Source organism: Pagrus major, chromosome 15 (genome assembly GCF_040436345.1).
Source record: "Pagrus major chromosome 15, Pma_NU_1.0".
Lineage (NCBI taxonomy): Eukaryota > Metazoa > Chordata > Actinopteri > Spariformes > Sparidae > Pagrus > Pagrus major.
The window spans coordinates 17,921,414-17,940,773 of NC_133229.1; the positions used below are offsets into that span (position 1 = coordinate 17,921,414).

Genomic DNA, 19,360 nt, shown 5'->3' on the forward strand with positions numbered 1-19,360 from the left:
AGTTGTACAGACTGTTTTGAATATACAGTTTCACAGAAAAAATAAAGTTGTAGAAATCATTGGAACTCAAGACTGCCATGATATACATATTCTTTACAAGTGTATGTAAACTTTTGACCACAACCGTATAGTAGGTGTTGTATGCTGTGCAGTCAAGATAGTTTGGTATTGACCATTTTATTGCTTAGGAATAATATCAAGGCAAAGGAGGTCTCTCAAGCTTTGGATTTCCTCTCATGTCAAACATTGGAGTGAGAGTTACCACTGCTGCAACTTTTCACCACAGCTTTCTAAAACTGTTGTCTAGTCATGAATCTTTTGTGACTTTCCCCGCCTCTGGCTGGGGCACCATGTGGGTCAAGTATGCCCAGCCTTACCCTGCTCTCTGGAAGAAGACCAGGCTGCTGCTCTGTGCTTTCCCAACAACGTATCCCATTATGCAAGGATACAGCCAGGTCCTCCACATGCAGGCCAAGTACAACTCACTACAACTGAAACTACTTCGATACAACCGGCAGTGAAGAAATTGACATAGAACCACCAAGTGCAGGACTCACAATAACTAGCAATTTAGCTAATTTCCTTTGATAGTTAAGAAAAATCGGCCTGTGAAATAGGATAGCCTATATATCCTTTTGCTTTTTATTTCCTAGTAGCCTCAGAGTTTTTCCTTGGGGGACTGCCAGTTGGAATTATTCCTGAGAGCAGTTTTTCTTTGGCATTTCTGATTGGCTGCAGTTTGGCATCAAAAACAAAACCTAAATCTAGTTTGAATTTCAAATTTCTAACTGTGCATTTGGATTTCTGATTGGCTGCTGTTTGTCATTCTAACACAGAATAGTAATCATCATTAATATTCAGGGAAGATAATTGGCCTGCATTTCATTTGATGGGTGGTGGTAAGGGTTCTGTATAGTGGCTGGCAGGCTCTGCCCAAAAACCATTGACTTAACCTTTGCATCGCATGTCCAAGTAACTCATTGAGCCTACTTCCATGGTAAACATTTGAACAGTGTTATAGAAATACATTTTTTTCCTGTAATTTCGTGCATACAGTGCAATACTAAGGCTTATGTGCTGAACCATGCAATACAAGCACAAAGCTGTTCTTTTGTTGTAGTTTATGTTTAAACCTCTTAACCTTTGGATGAGGACTTTTTAGGCCATTGAGCCTTTCACCTTTTTAAAATTATTCATTTTATTTATTTTCATTCATACAGTTTAGAGTAACAGGGAGATTGCACATGAATAACATTTCTGTAACTGTGTCAGTTTAGCCATCTGGTCTAATTTTCAACTGCAGTCCGTGGGCAGGTGTAATGACAGCTTCAAAAGACACATAAAATACATTAAAAAGAAACAGCAATACTAAACATTTAACAAGGCACATATAAAACATTTAAAACAAAGGACAACCATACATAAAACACAGGAAAAAAAACAAAAACGATGAAAAGGCGCTCATTATCTCTTATTTATTTGCCATCGAGTGCAAAATTGAGATCCTTTTGCATGGTTCTTGTTATCATAAGGGCCAGCTGGAGACAACCAACTCAGGGAGTTAATGTTTATTAGCTAGACAGCTAGAGCTGATGTTAGTCTAGCACCAACAAATGAAAAAATTGACAGTTGTTGACTAAAGATGAAAAGCACCTGTGTAAAAATTTACCACAAATTCAGGGCGCCACAGTAGCTCAGTCAGTAGAGCATGCGTCCCATATATAGAGGCCGTGTCCTCGCTGCAGCTGCCCAGGATTCGAGTTCGACCTGTGGCCCTTTGCTGCACGTCATCCCCCGCTCTCTAATCCTGTTTCCTGTCATCTCTCAAGCTGTCCTATAGAATAAAGCCATAAAGTGTTATCAGTGTAAACTGCATGTGTCCAGTGATAGATTGGAAAGACTGGAAGCTGACTACAGTCCCATTTGTCCAATTTAAAGACATCAACATACACACTCCCCTCGTCATCGTCCCAAAGACGATGATTGGCTGCACCCATTATTGGACACCATCAATAAACTCTAATTTTTATCATATGTTCATATGACTGCAGTATCTTTTTTAATTAATTAAAACTGTTTAATGTTGCAGAAGGCAATACTGTCTGCAACATTAAATATCTTCTGATTGATTAGTCTGTTAGAATAGAGTGTTGCATCATTCTAGACTTGATGTGTGAGATCACATTGTTAATATTGCCACAGTAGTTTTTCTACCCTCGTTGTGATGGTCTGTCCTCTCTCAGCCTACACCTGAGACCAGTTCTGTTTCTCACTGTTTTCTATGCTCCATTACTCCCTCTATACATCTTCCCTCTCCCCTGTCCTTCCACTTTCCTCCCCCTCACCACCGTCACTCACCATTCATTCTCTCACATGAATATATTTTCCTTGAATCTGCACATACAGCAATGCTCCTCCTCGTCCTTCATATGTCCTTTTGCTCCTCTCTTTTACGCTCCTTGCCTCCTTCCTGTAACGTCCTTCCACTCATATATCTTGTCTTACCTGGAGCCTCTTTAATCAATGTTAGGTATGTTCAAATATATGCATGAATGAGACTCACTGTACAAGCATTTCTAAGTGGAATTTATGAACTCGGATTTATGATTAAAAGTGCATAAATTAAAATGCAGCCCAGAACCATGCTGGTGTACAACACCAAGAGGGAAAAAAAGGGGATGAAATGATGAAATGAATAGGCTTTTTAAGTACATTTTGCAGGAATGTACTAGCATACAACAGAGAATGAGAACATGAAAACGATGTAAATTGTGTGCAGAGTCTGACTTTGCAATGTAGGTTATATAGGTTTAGAACTATAGATCACAGATATAAAAAAGCAAAAGCCAGACTATGTGTTAAATGAAAAACTCTGTTTGATTTATGATGTCCATTGGACACCACCTTTTTCCAGCAGTGGACAAAGAGACAAGACTGGAATTTCACACCTACCATGAGCTGCATAATGCATGCTGTTCTTTGAACCATCATTTCAGAGGCTGAACGATGCAAATGGTTTTCAGACTGTAGAGTGCTGCACAGCAGGCTGTAAAAATATCTACACTATTGCCCACTTCTGGCAGCAGCTATGTTAATACAGTATTAAAAAAGCAAAAGTTCCAATACATTGATGTCAAGAGCCTTGATCTCACTTAAGTGCAAGGACATGAATATTATCAGCAAAATGTACATGCATGAAGTATAAAAACAAAAGTACTCGTCATCTATTATTCATCTCATGACCTCCAGATTTATCTTGTGGTTGCTTAGAGGGGGCCCGACTCCAAGGCTGCGAATTGTACTGAGCTAAAGGACTTAACTACTGAACCATACGTACAGTATACGAAGACATTACTTGTAAAACTAAAATCACCTCGAGCAACTTCAACAGTAGAATGCTCCTCACGCATTGATGCGTCAGTTTTTCTGAATAGTAAGTCCATTTTGCTGATAATAATCAATGAAAGATGGCCCTTAGATAAAAATTGGACTGTCTATACCATAGAAAGACACACATATTTTTGAAATTGGTGATACATGACCAGAGAAAACAGAGAAAAGTGCCTGTGGTATTCCCTCCTACTCAAAAGGCAGAAAAAACCTATGACAACCAAAATGCACTCCGCCGCATCACCACAACACTCCTGCTTATAGGCGACGTACTGTGAGTTGGATGGCACTTGTTTTTCGCTTGTTGTCTGTTTTGAAGTAGGGAAACAGTAAAACAGCCAGCTGGTAACAAATACTTTTGTATCACAGCTTAACAGTACACTAACATATGTTTCTGAAATCATTTTAGGCAGAAATAGGCAGTGTAGGAACAAAATCTTGGTATGTAGTTTATCAACTAGACAGTTTAATTGGAGTTTGGTGAGACGCTCCTCAATCAATCAAAGAGAGAGACAGAGAGAGTGGCTTTCTGTCTTGGGATCTGACTACACTCTTTGTGTCTGTGGATGCACACTTATAAAATGTGAACCAAACCAATCTGTAGTTGATACAACAGCCCTAACTTTTGCCGGCCAGAAAGTGGGGCCTCTGGGTGCAGGCAGAATGGAGAGATGTTAATTTACATATACTACCAACATTTTAGTCGTACAAAACTAACTGAAAATCTTGTTGGCAGACTTCCCTTTTAAGTAACTTTACTTGGTTGCTTTCCACCGCTGTTTGTCAGATGAAATCATAACCTACACATGTGATCCATGAGACGGGCCTTTGTACTGTTATTAGTCATTAGATTAAAAATGACTCGTTCACTGCGGTAGTGCCAGGCTATCCGTTATGGCCACGGACTGTTACATAGCACTTCAAAGACAGCAAGTGATTGCTCCACAGCGGCTGTTTGATAGCAGACAGGCTGCTCTCACATGGCTCTCCGCCTGTGGCTGCCCTGTCTGTCTTGTAGACTCTGTTATTTGAATGTCAAACAGGACATATTGTTTCCCCCACGGTCCTCTCTATTCAGAAAATGGAGTTCACTGCAGCTCTCACAGCCAGGACTGTCTTATTCTCCGTGCGTTAATACACACCAAGGTCGAAACACGTTTCTGACATGTTGCCTTCAAACTCGCCAGGAGAGGTCTTGCTTGTCTTTGCCTCGGTCATGTCTGGTGGGATGTACAGACTTTCACTGACATCTCCTGCAGCATTTAAAGGAAAGACAGTTACGTGGATGACGACTGCTCCTGCATTGGTGTGAAGGTTAGCTTGTGTTTGTTTGTCTGCGATCAACAAGTCTTACAAACTAACGGCGTGTGAACATTTCTGCTTCCTGGAGGACGACACCCATTGGTCTCTCAGATGTATAATGAGTGTGTCTCCTGATCCCTTCTTCACTCAGACGCAAACTTTGCTGTGCAGCTTCACGCTCCCACGAGGAAACTCATAAACTCACTTTGGCAGCACCAACCTTTCCATTTTCAGATAACTTCTTTCCTCTCCTATACATACAAGCAGTACACACAAGGACGCTGTTTTGACAGTCAGCACACATCCACCCAACCTCGCACACACGCACAGAGGGCTGAATTTGGGATTCAGCAGGCGGATATTGCTTTACAGCTGTGATTAGCTGGGTGCGTGAAGAAAGAGGAAGCTGGCAGCCTGCTGATTCGTGCAGCTATTAACCGGCATCGGGGAGCGCTCGCCTATCTACGAATACGTCAATTACAAAAATACGATTACAGCCTTGTAGGAGGGGGAGGATTTGTGTTATCCCCAGCTTCTTCCTCTCTCTCTCTCTCTCTCGTTTACATACACACACGCTCTGTCTATATGTTGTCCTCCGTCTCTCATTCACCCCACCCTGAAGGAGGAAAATTTAGTTTTTAATAGATTTAGCCAAGAAAACTCAAAAGAATGTAAGAAGAGGCACTGAAAAACAGGGAAAGAAGGATGGGAGGAAGGAGAAAGAGTGACGGATGAGACAAAGTGCAGAAGAACAGCTTAGGAAAAGAAGGATGAGTGGGCTGAGAGCAGGTTAGGAGAGGAATGAACAGATAAAGTAAGGTGGAGGGTGAGGGCAGGGACACCAGAAGCTCTGGCTTGAATCATCACCACCAACCTTATTTCTGTTCTTTTCCTAAAGCTGGTGGGTTCACGTAGTTCACCCACACTGTAAGTAATCAATAAGAGACCTAGGGTCAGATTTATTGAGGCTTCCGAGACTAATATGTTGAGACAAATTCTGTCCATGCCCCGAACACACGTTTATCAAACTGACGCTGCAGGCTGAAGTGGCAGTTTGTGCGTCATTTGTGTCTGCAAGGTGCATCTCTCCCTTCACTGCATAGGCTTTTAAGGGAGGATTATGCAAATAATAGGAGACTGATTATGTATTTCACTGGATTTACTGAGGTCACACTGTTTCACACTGTCATATTTGTGTGGAAAATTCACTGCCGCTGAAAAGGAGGCGTAAACATAGTGCAAATGGGATTTACAGGAGCCACAAGGAAGATTGTGTTGATGAAAAGAAACTAAGATTAATTATGAGGAAAAAAAGGGCAATCAAGCTCTTATTAAAGAACACAGTATCTGATTACTGTAACACAAGTGAACAGAGGGCGTTGAGTTTTTGTTTGTGTTCATCAAACTTGAATTTGAACTTGACGATCAATTAATGTGAATGTGAAATAGTAGTACAAAGGCTTTTGTGGCTCCAGAGGAAGCTGCATGTAATCTGAGCTGGTTGCCTGCAGTGATGTCACTCAGTGGCTAAGTTGCAGCTGCAGAGTTTGGTGATGATTCTTCATAGGTTCATTGCTACAAGTGACTCATTTTACACTAAATGTAGTTGTTTAATCTATTGTTAGAAAAACAAATATTGATTAGTGCGGTTTAAAAGTTCTGGGCAGGAGTACTCCACGTGCATCGAAGCTGTACTAAATGTTCAGTTGTAATGAAGAACAAGAGTTCTAACTGGCATGGTTTTTAGTCCAGAAATGTACATGGTGCATAACAAAATACATCAGAGACCAACTACTAAAATGGACATAAATTAGAAGCTTTTGTGCAAGTGCTTTGTGTTTGTGTTTGAGGACTAAGTAGGACAAAAGAGAGAAGGGAAAAAGGAATAAGAAACGACTGGGAGAGGGAGAAGAGGATGAAAGAAATGAGGAGACGGGGGAGAGTGACGTATGATTGAAGAAGGCGTGGGGAGAAACGGACAGATGAGTTAAGTTTGTTAAGCGGAAGAAAAAGTCGATGCAGGTAAAGAGGGATGAGGTAATGAATTCACCAGCAGCTGATTTCTTCTTCATTGTTATTTGTCTCAATCTTTCTTTCATTCCTTCTCTCCATCATGTTCCTTACTGGCACTCCCCCTCTTGAATTCAGATTTCCAAGGCAAGCTTTGCTTTTGTTTTCTGTAAATTAGCGCAAATCCTTCAACACACACACACACACACACACACACACACACACACACACACACTGAGCGTGGTGTGGTTTTTAAAGCCACAGATGGTCTATCAGAGGGGAGTGTATGAGTGTTTCAAGCAGTGATGGAAAACTGTAGGGAGGCAGATAGTCTAGTGTGTGTATGTGTGTGTGTGTTTGGCTGTAGAGGTCTATGAATAGCGACAGTGAGGAAAAGGCTGTCAGAGTGGTAATTCAGAGCTCTGGCTGCACACATCAACACCAACATTGGCTGAGAAGAATGGAGCCTTGTTGAAGAGACTTTCTGTTACACAATGCGCTGCTAGGAGCACCATAGCACATCACACACTATGCGGACGGTGTGTGTTGCCCTGCTCAATGAAACTGAGTAAGACAAAAAAAAAGATAGATGCACGTGACATACTCTACTTAAATTTCTCATCCGTTAGAAGTGAGGTTACACCGATCCATCGCTGCATTTTACTTTGTGTGCCACCAGTTTGGCTTTGGCAAGAAATCTGCTGGATCGCTTCGCTGTTCTTTCAGTGCAATTGGAGCTAATGCTCCTGGAGTGTCTGGCAGTCACAGACGGTGGAATCAGTGAAAGGCCAATAGAAAATGTTTAGTCGTAAGCAACTGCATTCCTGCCAAAAGAGTCCTCAACTCGTGCATCAGTAAGAGGTAAAGACCAATAAATATCTCCACTCTCATTCGTTTCACTTACTTTGACACTGATAGTTCCAAACAATGATATCATCTGTTTTCAAAGACCACTACAGCATATTCTATAATATATATTGTAAGTCACATGGTAGGACAGGTTGGTCATTAATTATCAGATTCAAAGACCTTTTTCACAACAGATATTATTCATTCTGTCATAGCAGGAAAAGAGCAGGTTGGACTAATGACATTAACAAAGGCTTTATTCCAGCAATTAATACGATGCAGTACAACAACTCAGTGTTATTGATTACATTTAGAGTTTCACATGTCAAAATGTCTGCTGGGTACACGGTCTACTCAATTTCATTGTCACTCAATCATTATTATTATTTTTGATTTACATTAAGTGCTGAGAACATTTTTGGTTTACTGGAACATTTTCACCGTAAATTAATGTTGTCAGAAATAACAGATGTGTTTTGTGACACCTGCGCTGCTGTAGTGCCCACATCGCCCCTCTTCCAGATGTAAACTAATTTCGATGCTGCTGTTCCGAACACACAGTAAACAAGCCGAGCTATATTTATCTTTTAATAAAACATCTCAAATTGTATGCCCTCAATGTTGCGTCAATTTTTCCTGATGGTGTCGAACATCAATATTTTTCAAGGTATTTTATGGAAGTTTAAAATTCAGTATTGTGCCAACACAACTGTGGAATATGCAGAATATGCGCTAGAATTTAGGAGACAGTGCCTTAATATGAATTTCTCAAACCTCTCTTTCACTATCAGCGACCATAAAGCCATACATCTTCAATTACACAGTATAAAGCTTGTTACATATCGTATTGCTAGTGATAGGTACTCTTATCGGTTCTTTTTCATTATGATATAATTGCTTTTTAAAAGATATATTATTTCATGACAGAATAAATTCAAAACAAGAACAGAATTTAATCTGTTTAAATGTAACAATATTGTTTCTAGAGCAGCAACAATAATGTTTACAACTGCAAAATCACTTTAAACTCAATAATATCTCAGTGGAAACCGATCTAAACTGTGAATAAAATAAATAATATCCTGTAATCAAAATACTGACTGAAGTTTGTAAAGAACTAAGAGTCAGTATGAGTCCTCTTCCCTTCTGCTGAGGTGATTCACAGCCTGCATGTACTGCTGGTAGAGGGAGGAGGGGCTGGTTTATCTCAGCCAGCAGCTGAGTTCACAAGAATTAGCCAACTTTTAAGAGTCAATTTGCTTTAGGCGAGCTAGCACACTGTACTTGTGTAAAACAGTGGCGGTGGATGAGAGAGTGCAGACAGAGCAGGTTAAAATATTGCCTTCTACATGTTTGTTGAACAGGTGTATTGATAATCTATTTGCATTTTACTTGCAAAGGGTTTATTGCACTTACAGTAATGAGCCTTGTTGCTGTCAGCTCGAGTACACTTGGAGTTATCTTCACCTGGTTCACTTCACTGTCTCCACCGGCGCCTCTCTGCTCTGCTGACTTCACTCCCTGTGTGTGCATGTGGAGGAGCTCAGCAGAGGAGAGGCCACAACAACGTGATAATGAATTACACCAGAATGTCCAAAAGTACAGATAAAAGAACCATTAACGTCGGAAATTATCAATACAGTCTATTAATAATTTAGCCCCGGGGCCCCTTTAATATCGAGTTTTGGTACCCTTCCCTACTTAATATGATGTTAATTACAGTTCCCCCACCTCCAAGCAGTTTTCATTGGTTAACATTCCACGTGTTGCTGCGACCTTCCTGAACCGCTCTGGATGACGGTCTTATCACACAAGCTCAGAGCCGGTCTGACTCATGCCGTCCATTCTACAAATATGACTCCTTGAAGGAAGCTGAATGGCTGACGATTACTGCAGTTTGGGGGGATTTGAAGTCTGTTAAATGTATTTTTCAACTTTGTGAACAAGCTTAGCAGCAAATAGGCTTAGCTCCTTGATTGAGTCATGTTATATAGCTGGCTGACATCAGACGAATCAGGTGAGGACAGTTTGCTGCCTGCTCTCACCTTCTATTCACTCCAGGAGAAAGTATCACGATAATGTGCTGCAGCTATTTATAGGAAGGAAGCTCCATCCTGCCTCCCTCAACACCCGACTCACTTCAGCCGGCTTCACTTGAAAGAAAGCGGACCCTGAGAGTGTGCGTGTGTTGTGTTGGCATGATTAGCTATCCATCTTTTCTCTACAGCTATGCTTATTCCTTCATCTGCCCCTGCCTCCTCTGCTCTCAACTTGTCCTCTCTCTTCCTTTTTCTCTCTCTCTCGCTCCTTCTCCGTATCGCTGTTTTTTTTTGTTTTGTCCTCCCTACCTTGCTCTCCTCTGTTTATTTGCATCCTGTTCATTCCCTTCCTTCTCCTCTCCTTTTACATTCTTTCTCCCTTTTCTTTCTCTCCCTTGACTTGCTTCCACGTCCATCCTTTTCTTCTACAATCTTCCCTCCTCTCTTTCCCCCTCCGTCCTTCTGCTATCTCTTCCTCGGTTCCTTTGCCTCCCTCCTCTCCTCCTTCCTGTCCTCTCGTCAAAGGAAGTCAGCAGAAAGAGACAGAGGGGAGCAGAGCTGCCTGCTAAGCAGTTGAGCACAACACACTCACAAAGTTCTTTGTTTGTTTGAGTGTGTTTGTGTGTGTGTGTCCGCGCACGCATGGGCATGTACAATTGAGTATTAAGTTTGTGTTTGTGTGTGACTAATAGAATGTGTGATGTGTGTGTGGTTGGTTGTGGATGAAATGTTCTTGTCCCTTTTTCACCTGTTTGTGTGTGTGTGTGTGTGTGTGTGTGTGTGTGTGTGTGTGTGTGTGTGTGTGTTGCAGGAGCCACTGTTTATCACACTGTCTCTCCTTTTCTTATTCGTGAAGTCCACCTGACTATCGCCTCCCCCTTTCTCTCTCCATTCTCGCGCTCTCTCTCACACACACGCACGCACACACACACACACATGCTCACACACACACACATGCTCACACACACACACGCACACCTGTACAGAGCTCTTAAGCAGGTGTTACTTTTTTGTCAGCTTCATCCATTAGACATAATGGGTGTGTGCCTGAAAAGATGCGTGTGTGTGTGTGTGTGTGTGTCCTGTCTGCAGCAGTTCATGTCTACCTCTCTGTGCAGCGGCCTAATTAATGTCATCTGTCTCACTTACAGTGACAATACCTCTCCTCTGTTGTCTCCTCCATTCTTTTCTCTCCTTTCCTGTCCTTTATTCAGTTCCTGCTCTTCCCCCTTTATTTTTACCTTGTCTCTTCCCTTCCCCTCTCTCCTGTTTGCCTGCCTTGTCTTATCGTTTTCTCATCCTCATATATCCAGTATGTATGAGGGAATATACAGGGAGTATATTCCCTCATACATACTGGATATATGTATTCAGTTCTTTGTTGCCTGTATGGTCTTAAAGATAATATAACTGGCAAAAACATCGAACAGTTAATTATACTTTATGAAACTCTAAATGACCGAAACACACCGAAGAATTAAAGGTGCAATATGTAAGAATTGGCCACCTGTCAAATCATACAGAACATGCAAAACAAATGGAAGGCAGCAAGTGTCCAGAGTAACCTAGGTAGCTAGTCACCTCAGTTAGCCATGCAGCTAGCTGTTCAGAATGGGAGCTTGGGGACCAGTGGGCTAGCTGGTTAGCAAGCGAACTTCAGTAGAAGTCAAAATCAAAATTTTACTTTAAACTTTTAATCGTTAAAAGTCTTGTAAAGTTGCATTCTTTTAACATTTGCAATTTCATTGTTAATGAAATAAAAACTTTGGAGAAAAACAAAACTCTACCTTTTTGTATTAAAATGGTCAATAATTCTTACTCACTACTGTTGCTTCTGCTTTTAGTTTTTTTCTAACCAATGGATTTTTAATTGATTTACTTTGTTGTTCTTTCAGGAAGTCTTTAATTTCATTGCCAGTAGCTGACTTTGTACGGTTAGACAGGGTGCACGTATATTATGTTGAATTTATCAAGAGAAGGAAATTAAGGAGCGGGTGAATTTTTTACAGCAGCATATTAAAATGGAACTGGTTGAGAAAACAAGAGCCTACCTAACATATGATAAAATATAAAAATAGGCACAAAGACCTGTTTGTAATATAAGCCTTTTTTCAAATGGCCTGGTCCTCTTTGTTGATAAGGTAAATGAAGACTCCAACCACCCTTTAGGATTTAATATGATTTTTCAAGATGAAGAAAAATAATTGCAAGCATTTGAAAAGGTCTTGTTTTGGTATCAGTGCCAAAACTGATGTATCTTATCTGCTCTAGCTTAAAAAAATCGAGCCAGCCCTACTTCTGGCATATCCATCTCTGCATGCACTGTGCCATAAGGTGACCAAGAGCAGGTACTTTAAACACTGTCAGATAAAAATATGTTTGGGTGAAGCTTTACATATTTCATGACATTTCTCTTCATCCTTTCCCCCCTGTGTCCCTGACAGTCTGGTTCCAGTACAGCACCTCAGCAGGCGGACCCCTCCACCTCCTCCTCTGCCTCCTCCTCTACCTCCACCACTACCACCACAAAGGCGGAGCAGAAGAAGCTTTTATCTAAAGACTCCATCCTGTCTCTGTATGCCAGCAGCTCAGTGGGCAGTCAGCCGCAGAGCCAGCAACAGCCTGCTCCAGGACAAGGTAACACACTCATACACACACACACGCAGCATCTTTTTTAACCCTCTGTCATCCATATTGAATCAGTTAAGCTTGATCGTCCCATACAGCTTCTACATAATTTATGTAGAGAAGCAGACAAGCTAAAATGGGTTCAAACCAAAGTATTTTGCAGCAGTTTATCTCAACTTTTAAGCACATACTCCTTTAGTTTGGTTTGGATATATTCTGTTCAACTACAGAAAATAAACAAAGCATGCAAAGGCTTATAGTGTTCAAAAATAATCTTTTGTACATCTCAGCTGCTCAACCAAAGCTATCGTACTGTAGATTAAAGCTAATGCGCAACAAACTCCGCCCCCACACCAGGTAGCATCTTACCTATCGAGCATATACCTGAATCCAAGTCTTTTCTACTCCAAGTGGCAACAGATAAGGTTGATCTTCACTTGGCCTTATCTTGATGGCCTCAAATGATGTGCTGATGCTCACAGCAAACAAATCAGCTGAATATCTTACAAAAACCAATCTATAGCAAACATGGGATTCATGTATGAGCCCACAGTGTTCATGTGTGCTCAGACCAAATGTAAAGCTGCCCTAATCAGTATTTTTTTAATGTTGATAAATGGAACAACTATGAAAGGTGTTGCTGTAAAATTAACCCACAAACAATTACCATCTCACACCTCTACAGTCCCTGTCAGCTTTACAGTGCTTTTAGGCATCATTCATTTAATTGCTTCAGTTTTACGACTGGCAACTTTATTGTTAAGGTTCCGTCTCACCACACTCATCAACCTCGTTTCCAGCAGCAGCCATCCTCTTTCACCATAAAAGTTCTGCTAAATCCACAATTCATTACTGCCTGTCGCCAAACAACAGTAAGACACAGTTAGCAATTAGCTGGCGAACATCGTGCAGCATTTATCTTTCCCTCAGGAGTTGGTGGAGACCAAAACAGAGCCAAAAGGAGAGTAAATATTGAACTTACATTGCGTTTTTTTTGCTAATAAGTTCTCCATTTAAAATTTATGAGAGAAAAAAAAATTCACATAGATCAACTCCTTATAACCACCAGTGATAGAAAAGTAATGTGATGCACTTGATCATTCGTGAGATCACATGATCTTGTGAATCCAGCTGCCTCGCAATGGAAAAACACAGCGCCATTTCATCTAAGGTCAGTCCAACGAAACCTTTAGAGACAGACCAGAATGAAAATGTAAGTCCTGATTAAAAAAAAAATGGTCTTCTCATCATTACTCTGTTGTATGAGTAATAGATTATTTACTGAATGCCAAATAACTAATAATTTCTCATTCAAACTTTAGTTAGGTCTCAATAATGATCACATATAGCAGCCAATCAAATGCCAAACAAGAACCAATCATATTATTTGTTCTAACGGAAGAGCAACCTACCAAGGCTACTGGGAATAAAGGCTGTCCTGTCTTCTGGGTCTAATTATTCTAACTATTCACTGCAGGGTTGAAGAGAAGTTATTTTCAGCCTAGAGCACTGTACTTGGATTGCATGGCGAGGACCCGGCTGAATCCCTGCTCAGCGGAATGTGTTCTTGGGAAAGCACAACAACAAAACAGAAAAAGTGTAATAGCAGATATGCAGTGTGTTTTGTTTATTCCTATCTTTTGAATTATCTTGTGGCCCCTCAGACTTACCTTGGGACATCTGTGGAGTTGCTGATCCCCAGGTTGGGGCAGTTATGGGTCAATACAGTTTGAATGCAATACAAAGCAATGTAAAAAAATATTGTGCCTCGTTCAGAGTCAAACAGCTTAGATGTGTTATACATGAAGAATGTGAACAAACAGTATACACATGCTGTGTTTCATAAGCGGGGGAAAAACATACAGTACCATAACATAAGTGAGACACTCAGATGTAGGTGTTTGTGCACAAACAGAGACACACACCTACACACTTTCACACATAAATCAGAGGAGAGATGTATCATAAAAATGGAGGAGAGTGAAGGCAGATGAAAGGTCAGTGTACTGAAAAAGAGGCAGGTCCGCTCCATGCTGCATTTACCGGAGTCCCACTGCAGCAGTAAAAATAGAGAAGTGTCTGCAGGTTCACACTCATCTCACAGTTATTATGTGGAAAGACTGAAGTGCCAAGGCTGTTTATGTGTGTGAGTGTAGGCGGACGTTCATGCATACAGTAAACACATACACATCAACCTGAACATGTTCGGAGTGTGTGGGAAAGCATAAGTGGTACATATTTTCTGAATGGTAGTGGGTAGGCAGCAGATTTGTACAGCAGCAGTTTGTGCATATTGATTATACTGCTGCATGATTACACTGATGTATAGAGGATTAGGAATGGAAATCCGGATGAAGGGCTTTCTGCTGCCTTATTGTCCGCTCTGAATCCAAATAAATGCTGATGGAGATCAAAGCCGAGAGAACTGCGCCAGGCTAAATGCCCCAAATCACAGACTTCCATCCTCTGCATGTGTGTGTGTGTGTGTGTGTGTGTGTGGATGGGTGGAGATGTGATCTCTGGATGGGGGATGTAGCTCTAACTGCAGCTAATACCAACATGATGAAATTAAACAGAAGTTACAAAATATTACCAACATTTCCACTTTGAGTCTGTACCAGTCAGGGATGTTAAAACGTTGAGACATGATAGGATAGCGTTAGGCAATATGATGTGCATACTTTTTGGAGATTTTGTCAATACCATTGCCCAGATCCCTAGTACAAAGTCTGGCTAATGTCCGATCGAGCATTTGTGAATACAGCAGGTCGTAGTCTGGAGAATTCACAGCATGCGAGTGGGCGTCGGAGTGCAGTTGCTTCGTACTCTTTTCTCATCGCCTGTATATTGCTTTTCTACTCTTTCGTTGGTGTTGCGGATACGTCCAACTACACGTGGTTTTTATATCAACGCATAAACAGCCATCACTGCTGATGAGTCCTCCTACTTCTGCATGCTTTACTCAGGCGCTACGCCTTACCCTCACCAAACAGAGTATTTCTAGTGGCTGGGAACATCTGAAACAAGCAATCTGCTGTTGTGTGCTACATGTGTGAAAGGGCAACTCCAGACAAAGTCCGGACCTGATTCTGAGAAAACGCCTTTAGTGTCTATGCTGTATGTTTAGGGCAAATCAAGTCTGGTTTCTCGTGTGATCTTGGGGATCCAGCTGTGTTGGTAATGAGATTTGAGCAGCAGGACTCACATAAAGCCTCTCATAGAGACATCATTTTGAAAGTATTTCAGTTTCAAGGTCCAAATAACAGAAGAATAATCAAATGTGATAAAATGTGGCACGATATGGTTGTTTGAAACCATTTCTTAATTGAATTTACAAAACAGTTACCGTATTGTGAAACATACTGTTACTGTGTTATAACATTATTTATACCGTGAAAGAAGATTTTGGCCATATTGCTCACCACTGTGATAGGGACTGTGCTTAAAGAAGCTATATTTCAGTATCAGGTGGAAGACTAACATTTTGTACATGCAGTCACTATATCTCTCCACTCAGTACACATCTGATAAATTCATGTTTTATTTTGCCACTTATCACATCCCGACAGTGGTCTCATGCAGCGCTGACGTGCAAATGGATTTATGGGTGATATATTTTCTTAGAAATATGATATTCTACAGCTTCAGATTCATCTTAAGAGGCAGCAATAAAAAAGTATTTTTGCTTTTTGGGTGTGCTGATCTTTACCCAGTCAAGCAAACGTCTAATGTGGTTGTTTTGATGTTTTTGGACTGGACTTGCATTTCTTTAACGCCTTTCCAGTCTACTGACCGCTCAAAGCGCTTAACAACATTTGTCACATTCACCCATTCACACGCACATTCATACATTGATGGAAGAGGCTGCCATGCAGGGTGCCGAACTGCTCATCAGGAGCCCCAAATTGCTCCTGATGAGCAGGTCGGCACCTTGCATGGCAGCTCTGCCTCCTGAGCTACAGCCGCCCCGACCGGGCATTTATGTTCATTATGAAATTAGTCATGCATTCATTTCAAACTGCCTCAAGATATTAGTCCAAGTTGATTTGTTGTCGTTAAAGTAGAGTTGACTCATCAGGACTGACCTTGGTGCCAAATGCATGGCATCATTTGTGGCTGCTTTGCCATAAAAGCCACCTCCTGTTGTGCCGGTTGAATGCTTTTAATGTGAAGGAGCAATACAAAATGTGTTGTTTGTGTTTGTAAAGTGAAGAGAAAACAGTGAGGCTTTTGTTAATGAGATGAAATTATGATAAATAGTATCATGATGACATGTAGCAAGTGGCCACAGGTCGGACTCGAACCCTGGGCTGCTGCAGCGAGGACGAACCCTTTTTTTTTATCTTGAGTGGATTAAAGCAAAACTGGATTCATTACAGTATGTGAGGAAAACTTCAGCACAGCTCTGTTCTCTATTATGTTCAGTTAAAAATACACTCAGTAGCCGGAAAATGAACTTGTAGTCCTGTTGAGCACTTATATAAACCTATCTGTGCTTATGTTGTTCTTTTCTCCAGCAGGAATGTACATGGGCCAACCTCAGATGCAGTTCGCTCCGCAGGGTTTTGCTCCAGGGATGGGTGGACCTGTCCCGCCCACCACCATGATGGGCGGAGGGGCCATGATGCCCGGCGTGGCTATGCCCAACGGCGGCTACATGGGCATGCAGCAGCAGCAGCAGGGCGCGATGCCAGCCAACCAAGGACAGAACATGTACAGCATGCAGCAAGGACAGCAGCAAGGACAGTGGAATATGAGCCAGGTAACACTCAGGACAGACAAATATATGTTATACATCTAAAACACACTCCGAATGAGGGACTTAATTAATTTCATGGTGATGATGAACTCATTTGAACATTTAACTGATTGTAGTTCAACTCCAGTTTCTCTGCACACTCATTTTTTAGAATTACTTACATGTATTTCCAGTGACATAAATAAAGATGTCATAAATATATTGTTTTTTCCTGCCTGTGTCACACCACCTGTGAAATAGTTTTATTATCCTGGTCGTAAAAGTTGATATATGGTCTCACACAATGTTTTTAATTTTGTGCAGCTTTAATCAACTATTTAATTTATAGTCAAGGTTATTTCATAAGTAATTTTCTGCCCAGCACAATGAATTGATCAGCGCAGACATAATGACTTCACCAACATTTGATGGGATTTGTTGATTGGTCGAGGAGTGGTGATAGAGTCATTTAAAAACATAAAACTAGCCCAGAGTGGAGCTGAAACAGAGTGTTTTAGACAGAGGAGGAATACAGAGCTGCAACACTGGACAGTATGAGGAAACTGATGTGTTTTTGAGCACTAAAGCATGTAAACCTATGCTAGTAGTAACCCAGAATAAAACTATGAACCTGAAAATGAGCATGATATGTCTCCTTTAAAATAATGTGAAGATCTTTTTTGACATTCGACATTTAATGAAGTGAATTATCATACATAATCATGTTCACATGTTCAGTGTTGTAGCCACTTTTTTTTGTATTAATTGAACAATTAAACGTTTGACTGTGGCCAGTGGGATTAGACCAATATACAATATGGACCCAATATTGGTCCTGTAGTTAAAATCCAATCTGCTGACCTCCACCTTGCCAACCTGTGATAGGACAGATGTGATGTGTTTGATTTGAAACAGACAGCTCTGTATTCCCCACCTCACACCTCTCAGCAGACACAGTAACAGATCCACTACTCACAGAGTGGATTTACAGAGTAAAGTAGCTGTGCTCTCGTCACAGCAGCTCTGTCAACAGGTCAGTGTGTTCTGTCTTTATGCCTGGTATAAACATACGACCTGCATCTTTATCTGAGTACATGTTATCATGGGTCTTTCCATTTCAACCTGCTGGTGGTAGATACAAGCTTTCTTATTACTACGATTCTACCCACACAGTGACTGGATGACTGCAATGCAAATTAAGTAGATGGAGCTGGCAGACGGGTCAGCGAACATGGTGTCCTCATTCCAGGAGACCATCTGTATGAGCTCTGTTTGGATTTCCTTTACAGAGGAAGGGTTCCTCTGTTTCCCCTTTTAGGAAAATAGGTTTTGAATGTATCCAAACTGAGGAGGTGTCATTTAGACTTTTCATCTCGGATAAGGTCGGGCTGATCCGATAGCATTCTGATTGCCACGTGTCATGCATGTAATTACATCTGGATCAAACTTGCCAATATTTACAGAGAAAGCTCCCAAATGTCAAGTGAAGTCAAGTTTATTTATTTAGCCCATAATCGCGCATTTGTCTCGAAGAGCTTAAATGGTTTCTGCCAATTAAGGATTTAATTAAGCAAGACATTGATTATCAAGCCCAAGTGCAACAAGGACACTGTTAATAAAAATGTCAACTAAGTTAGATTAAAGCTAATTGTATGTTTAAGTAGTCTGTCAGTCAACATCAAGGGAGGAATATTAGATCATACTGTATGCCAGTACATTGCAGGAAAATTCATATCTGATTCATTCGCTTCAGGAAAACTGTCTGACGAGGCTGCAAATGAGAAAGAGACATTAATCAAATGATTGATTCACAAGTGGTCCTCAAAGCTAAATTTAATTATTTTTTCAAATCTTGTGTTTATAAAAATGTGTGTTTTTAGCCTCACTAATCGCTTATTTTTCACTTGATTGGGTTGAAATTTGTCCTGAACATCCAAGAAACCCTGAGAATGCTCGGCAACAAGTGTTCATTTGAATAGTTGTTGTTCACAGGATGGAATTAATTACAATAAATCATTCAATTAATTAATGAATCAATTAATATCTCCACTAGTTTTCATTTTCTCACAACCACATTCTGATCCTGTGTATTAATGTAGTTCTGTCTTCATCTAAAAGTTATTTGGTCCAGCATAAATCCAGATCTTGTGAAATACGGAAGCCTCAGAGCTGAAAAACATAGTTTTTTACATTTTTGGGAAAATAGCGATTTTTCCCTTCTTTTCACTGGCTGTAATATCACATTCAGTGGTTTTATTTCATCAGTAGATCTTTGTACTGTGTTGACTTCAAGCTTTTCTATCTTTTTCTGATACCTATTGAGTCTGTTTTTTTTTAATCATGTTTAGGGCATTGGCAAGTTACAGCTTGTAATGGCTTGTTTTGTTGCATACTAGATGATACC

The 19,360-nt window shown here is 40.8% G+C and overlaps 1 protein-coding gene across 4 annotated transcripts in view; it reads left to right on the forward strand.

The window, feature by feature from the left end:
* Positions 1–19,360, forward strand: part of LOC141008953 (stromal membrane-associated protein 1-like) — a 100,923-nt gene that overhangs the window by 77,424 nt on the left and 4,139 nt on the right. For 3 of the 4 annotated variants that reach the window (XM_073481327.1, XM_073481329.1, XM_073481330.1), the window contains 2 exons: positions 12,035–12,227; positions 16,736–16,980. In XM_073481327.1, the coding sequence (XP_073337428.1) occupies positions 12,035–12,227; positions 16,736–16,980 (438 nt within the window). The remainder of the gene's footprint in view (positions 1–12,034; positions 12,228–16,735; positions 16,981–19,360) is intronic. The other variant, XM_073481328.1, reaches the window with a different exon arrangement.